Source organism: Sander lucioperca, chromosome 19 (genome assembly GCF_008315115.2).
Source record: "Sander lucioperca isolate FBNREF2018 chromosome 19, SLUC_FBN_1.2, whole genome shotgun sequence".
Taxonomy (NCBI): domain Eukaryota; kingdom Metazoa; phylum Chordata; class Actinopteri; order Perciformes; family Percidae; genus Sander; species Sander lucioperca.
The window spans coordinates 3,643,121-3,649,765 of NC_050191.1; the positions used below are offsets into that span (position 1 = coordinate 3,643,121).

Sequence of the window (6,645 nt, forward strand, 5' to 3'; positions counted from 1 at the left end):
CATGATAAAAACCTCGCGAGAGTATGCTGAGACCTGTATGTCTGTCAACCGTCGTCAACATTACTTTCTACTTTCTTGGTCTTTTCTTTGTTGCTGTACTTTTCAGAATTTTCAGACATTTAACTCAGGACTTTGAAGACTACAGCAGAGGTTATACTGTTGTCATATTGATTATTAGAAGTACTTTTTTTCTAGCGTTTGTGTGTGTGTTTTTTGTGATTCAGAGCAAGCAATCTAGCTAATAACGTGATTAGCTAGTATTGGCATCCTTTTACGTTAAAGTTAGCTACGTGCTGCTGAATTTGACAATTTATTTTTACCGCTATATAGCGAAACACACATTGACCAGTCGGATTTGATTATATTTTATTGTGTTTTGAGGTAACGTCACGATGCTAGCCACTTCCGTTTCACGGCAGTTTCTTGGTAGACAGTGATGTTAAGACTGACTGGTCTTTTCAGAGCAGTAACGTTACGCAGAGCCGTCTGCAGCGCCGCCGACGACATGGCGAAGGGCAAGTTCTTCTACGCTGTCAAGAAAGGCTTCAAACCTGGGGTGTACAGTTCATGGTGAGACTGTTTACATCTTACTGTCAGAACATATGTTTGTAAGAAAACCAAAGTCATTGGTCCATCAAAGTGCATTTTCTTTAGTGTGAGTAGGCGCACGCCAAATCCCATTCATATATTCAGGGTTTTAATGCCTTCTTGATGTTCGGCTAAACAAGACACCAGCTACAACATACTTTTTAACGTGTTTTGTAACCACAGCAATCCACTCTTCAATTCGGCTTAGAAGCAAAACACGATATTTTACTGATATTTCATTTTCTCCATCAAAACCTGATCGAAACACACACCCAGTGGTGGGCGGTGCTGGGCAGCCTTGACTACATCTATTTTAAACTATATGCCAAATTTATCAAAAGACCCTAATTATTTCTTAAGGGTGTTAATATGTACCCTGATATAATGCTGGAAAAACAAGGAGATGTAAAATTACCAAATTTGAGGTTTGGTCCACCAAACTTTAGATTAGATGTTGTATTGAAAGATAAGTATTAGAAAACAAAGAGCTGTGTAACTGCACTGGGATCACATCACAATATCTGTGCTAATTAATGTTCAGCTCTGCATCTGACAGAGAAACTGTCAAGTAGAGAATATACAGAATAAGGTTTGGGAATATTTGTGAAATTTGCACAATTTCTGGAATTGTTGATCTTTAGTTTCCTCCTTATTTATTTACTTTTTTACTGTGGGTTAGGGATGAATGCAAGAGCCAGGTGGACAAATTTCCAGCCGCCTCTTTCAAGAAGTTTGCATCAGAGAAAGATGCCTGGGCGTTCTTCAGAGGAGTCGATCCTTCTGCAGTACCAGAAGTGAATAAAGGTAAACTGGTCCAGACAAATATGAAGATTTTCTTCTTTTCTGCACAATCCCTAAAAAGCAAAATTATCCTGACGAGGCTTGATCAGGGTCTGATCTGAGCTCGCCCCATTGACACTAAAAAAAAAAAATTAGTTTTGATCCCAGAAGCAAGTGAATCTATCAACGGTCCCCCTTAAGCTCTGATCCTGGACTGTATATTGAGTATCACGGTTGTTACTTATGTCAATTTACACCTGCTCGACGTAATTCTTTCCCATCCAGTTTATAGGTCACTAAGATTTTCTACTATATGGCAAGTCTGTACTTTAAACATTCTTCTCCTAAAAACACATTTTATGAGCAGATCTGTGACTGAAATGTCCAAGTTCTGAGAGATAGACATGCAGGACCTTGTTACGATGTGTGTGTTTCTGGATTAGGGCGAAATGCGTTCATACAATCACTAAAATGGCACTTTGCAAATTATTTCTTTAAGTTGCCAAGAATGAAAGAGAATTTGTGGTTTTCGGCTTTTAGTGGCTCAGCGTGTGGAGTCGGCCGTCGTTCTGCTTCCTAAAAGAGGCCCGGAGCCTCTGGAGTACATCCCTCTCGGTAAGAAGAGATGTCACTCAGACGAGGACGTGGAGTCCCCTCCCAAACGAGTCAAACAGTCAGAAAGCTCGTCTTCAGAAAGCACAGACGGATTCACATACATGGGTAAGATGCTCAAACGTCTGCGGAAATAAGAACAATGTGAATGTTACGGAGTTTTTACTCAGTTCTTCGTCAGACTTGCATTAAAGGAACACGCTGACTTATTGGGACTTTGTCTTATTCCCCGTATCCCCCAGAGTTAGATAAGTCTATACATACCCTTCTCATCTCCGTGCCTGTTGTAACTCTGTCCGACAGCTCCACCGTTAGCCTAGCTTAGCACAGATCCTGGAGGTAACCGGCTCCATCTAGCCTACTGCTCCCAATAAGTGACAAAATAACGGCAACATGTTCCTATTTACATGTTGTGATTTGTATAGTCACAGCGTGTACAAATAAGTTCTCATGAGACACAGCCATCTTCTAACCGTATACATACTGGGAACTATATTCTCAGAAGGAGAAGCACTGCTACTCTGCTCGGGGCTTCTCAGGTGCTGCGAGCATATCCCTCCGCCCAAGTAGCAGAGTAGCAGTGCTTCGCCTTCTGAGAATATAGTTCCCAGTATGTATACGGTTAGAAGATGGCTGTGTGTCATGTGAACTTGTTATTTGTACACGCTGTGACTATACAAGTCACAACATGTAAATAGGAAAATGTTGGCGTTATTTTGTCACTTATTGGGAGCAGTAGGCTAGATGGAGCCAGTTACCTCCAGGATCTGTGCTAAGCTAGGCTAGATGGAGCCAGTTACCTCCAGGATCTGTGCTAAGCTAGGCTAGCAGTAGGTGTGTCAGACAGTCACGACACTCAGAGATGAGAAGGGTATGTATGGACTTATCTAACTCTGGGGGATACGGGGAATAAGACAAAGTCCCAATAAGTCGGCGTGTTCCTTTTTAAAATGTATAGGTATTTTTTGATTAAAATCGTAGGTAGATGATCTGTAAAGTGATTATTTTTAGTTTCTAGTCATCACATACTGTTAAAAGTTCAAAATGGAGGAAATGGGGAGATTCACTAAAACTCACTTCAGTGTCACTCAGAGCTGTTGTCCCTCTGTCCAGGTGATGCTGTGGTCGTTTACACGGACGGTTGCTGCTCCAACAACGGACAGAAAGGCGCCCGAGCAGGAATCGGAGTGTACTGGGGTCACAACCACCCACTGTAAGAAAACGCACACTGTATAAAATAACCAAAATGAAGAAATTAATACATTCACTTGTCACATTTATTGCTGCTTTCCTGCAGAAATGTCGCAGAGCGGCTGCACGGAAGACAAACCAACCAGCGTGCAGAAATACAGGCATGTACCGGATTTTTGGAAACATTGTAGTTGTCATACACCAACAAGGATACAACGGTGTGCTTTTAAATGTCTCTTGGCTGTTTGTTTGTGTGAACCAGGCAGCCTGCAGAGCGCTGGAACTAGCCAAAGAGAACGACATAAAGAAGCTGGTTCTCTACACCGACAGCAAGTTCACAATCAACGGTGAGTCCGAATAAGAAAACCGCGCTTTCTGAACACTAAACCTGCCGGGTTGAACTCTGTCCAGGACTCGTAATTCCACATATAATAGACGTCTGTGGCGTGTGTTTTGCTGCAGGTGTGACCAGCTGGGTGAAGAACTGGAAGCTCAACGGCTGGCGGCTGAAATCCGGAGGCGAGATCACAAACAAAGACGACTTTGTGAAGCTGGACCGACTGAACGCAGAGCTGGAGGTGGTCTGGGTAAATATCGGCCTGCGTCACGTCACCGTACAGACGGGTCACTTCAGCCTGAACACAGTCCCTTGGTTCCTTGCATTTAGTTCCAGACTCAGTCTAGTTGTTGTTACTTTCTTAAAATCAATGATTTTAGAGCAGCGTTTCTTAAATGGGGGTACGTGTCCCCCTAGGGGTACTCTGGAGGACTGCAGGGGGTATGTGACATTTTTTGCAAAATGTTTGTTTTGTTTTGACGTATTCTTGCCTTTCTATCTTTTTTCTACTGTCTTTTTTTTTCTTCAAAGTTTGTCTCTTTTTCAATGATTTTTTTTTTTTTTTTTTTTTCCTGCTTTTTTTTTTTTTACTTTTTTCAAAGTTTGTTGGTTTTTGGAATTCTTTCACAGGTTCACGAAGGGCCAAACTGGAAAATAAGAATCGCATCACGGGCCAGACATGTAGAGTTTATTGACATGTTTTTATTTTATTGAAGAACTAAAATATCTTTGACTGTATTATTGCATCTCGCTATTTTTAGAGACATTTGTCGTCATTTGTGTAGCTTTTTTTCAAATTGTTTTTTACTTTTTACAACTTTTTTGTAGCTTTCTCCGTTTGTCACTTTTTCCGTCAAGTTTTTATTACTACTTTTACACTTTTTTTTTTTTTATTTATTTTTTTTATTTTTTTTTTTGGTGACTTTTGTCGACATGAAGCCCTTCAAAAGTCAGCAAAAAAATTCCTACGCCATCATGGAGTTTAGCAAAACAATGATTACATTTTAAAAAGCAGGCTACCCCACAGCCGACTCACAACGAGTCTCTTCTTCTTGGTTTGGCGCATAACTAGGTGAGCCAAATAGCCTGGGTAAACCCTGACGGACTTCCTGCAAATTTGAGATTTGCTCTGCAAGTCAGTCTGGCCAGGAGCCCATTCAAGCCCATTTCCAATGTCTCCAAAATCGCGGCACCAATCACAACCGTTGAGGCGGGCTTTACACCATGACGATAGCGCAGCGACGGCGAGCAGCTTCTTGTTTACATTCAACATGACGGCCACCGAAGCGCAGCAACCTGTTGATGCCGCTGTCGCTGCTACGTCACCCGGATCGTTGGTCTGATTGGTTGAAGGACTATCCAGTTGCGCCCAGAGGCATTTGAGCGGCGTCCGTTGATGACGCCCCTTTGGAAATGGGCTGTGAATGAACCTTCCCCAGACCCACTCTCAGTTACAGCTGGGAAGGGTCTGGTGTCAACCAGGCTACGAGCCAAATGTATTGTGAACCTAAATTGATATACGGTCCGGATACAAAATGTAAGGGCCCAGCTGGGTTCGGCCCGCGGGGCCTTGAGTTTGACAGGTTCTCCAGGATGGAGACAGAGATGGAAAAAGAAACTGGAGTTTATAACAACCAAATGACTTTACCGGTCAGAAAATGATTGTCTCCTCTCTTTCCTCATCTTCCTCCAGATGCATATTCCAGGTCACGCCGGCTACAGAGGCAACGAGGAGGCCGACAGACTGTCGAGAGAAGGAGCAGTGAAGCCTCTATAGCAGCGGCGGCAGCATGCAGACAGAGATGGTTACAGTTGGAGAGATCTGCTGCAGGACTGGTCATGTGTTCTCTGCTTTGATACAGAGGGTTGTTTGTGGCTGAACTGACACTGGAAGAGGGAAGTCTGAGCTTTTTTTTCTGTTTAAATGTTCATTTTAATTATGTGTTTTAGCTCTGAATAAAGTTTCCGCTACAACCGGCTGTTTTTGTATTTTGTGACGCGCCTTAAAATCAAAGTCTATCAGTACGAGGTTTCCTCTGATTGTTGTTTTTTTTCTTTTGAGGAGAGAAGATGAAGACAGTAAAGGAGAGTAGGGATGAAAGGGAGGGGCAAAACGGATGAGAAAAGCAGCATTAGAGGTGAGGAGTAGGGAGGGAGAGAGGAGGAAGGATAAGGAGGAAGACTTACTTCTTACTTAGTCCTCATGGCCCCCTTGGGAGCATAGGGCGTCCACCATTGATCTCCACCTCACTCTCCTCTGCGCTAAGGTCTTTACTTCTTGCCAGGAGGTCCGCGTCTTGGACAGTTCATCAAGCGTGGACCGCCTCCAGTTGGATTTAGGTCTCCCTAGCTTCCTCTTGCCTTGTGGGTTATAGTCCAGAGCTTGTCTTGCTATGTTCCTCAGATCCTTCCTAAGTGTGTGACCGATCCATCCTCACTTTCTGGATTTGATTTCAATGTGTATTTGCTCCTGGTTCACGCGTCTCTACATTTGATATCTTGTTGGGCCACCAAAATCCTCACAAGGACAAGACAAGGAGACTAGAATGCTCAAAAAGAGAAGAACACAAGTTTGATTAGAAATGCAGAAATGATTCAGTCTTGTTGTAAAACCAAAAGTGTCCAGCAGGAGGAGCTCTAGGTCCCAGTTTAAGCCCAGACAAAGATTTTTTTTAGGGTCTGTTTGAATACTCTGACACATTTGATGCATATTGTTTCATACACATCACTGCTTTGGGAATATAGTTTTTCAAAGTACATTTAATAAAGTTTAGTACCATGCAACTCAGTTGAGAGTGAAGGCGTATGAAACTCAGATCACATAATTAAAGTGGGAGATGTCTGCTCCCAGTCTGACCATAAACCAGTAAACATGATCACATTAAGTTGTTCTATATGGCCTGCTCATACATGCATTTAATATTATGTCATCTGTAATGGAGTTCTTTATTTATTTCAAACTGGTAAATATGTCTGAGAATATTCCAACCTACAGAAATTCCTTGTTTCAGTTATTTCCAAAACTTTCATTCTTTCACTTTTTTATAAGGATCTTTTAAACAAATTGATTTTTTTTTTTAAACTGGATAAATATAGTATTCTTACTGCACTGACAGATATTCTCACTTGTTTAAGTG

The 6,645-nt window shown here is 42.2% G+C and overlaps 1 protein-coding gene across 3 annotated transcripts; it reads left to right on the top strand.

Annotated features, from left to right (window-relative positions):
* Nucleotides 1-13: 13 nt before the first annotated feature.
* Nucleotides 14-5,487, top strand: rnaseh1 (ribonuclease H1). 3 transcript variants are annotated; one of them, XM_031307889.2, is made up of 9 exons: nt 14-150; nt 468-570; nt 1,268-1,392; nt 1,909-2,088; nt 3,094-3,193; nt 3,278-3,332; nt 3,434-3,518; nt 3,634-3,758; nt 5,202-5,487. In XM_031307889.2, the coding sequence occupies exons 1-9, from the start codon at nt 24-26 to the stop codon at nt 5,283-5,285; spliced, it is 984 nt and encodes a 327-aa protein (XP_031163749.1). In that variant the 5' UTR covers nt 14-23; the 3' UTR covers nt 5,286-5,487. The 3 variants fall into 3 exon arrangements, with proteins under 3 accessions (XP_031163749.1, XP_031163751.1, XP_031163750.1); XM_031307891.2 differs by having other exon boundaries at nt 40-150; nt 463-570; XM_031307890.2 differs by having other exon boundaries at nt 42-570.
* The last annotated feature ends 1,158 nt before the right edge of the window (nt 5,488-6,645 follow it).

Bases quoted from the DNA above. Each gene is read 5' to 3' on its own strand.
- rnaseh1 (XM_031307889.2), top strand. From the start codon at position 24: ATGCTGAGACCTGTATGTCTGTCAACCGTCGTCAACATTACTTTCTAC. The intron at 151-467 runs GTTATACTGTTG...TTTTCAGAGCAG, and splicing joins CTTTGAAGACTACAGCAGAG to TAACGTTACGCAGAGCCGTC. The intron at 3,194-3,277 runs GTAAGAAAACGC...GCTTTCCTGCAG, and splicing joins TGGGGTCACAACCACCCACT to AAATGTCGCAGAGCGGCTGC.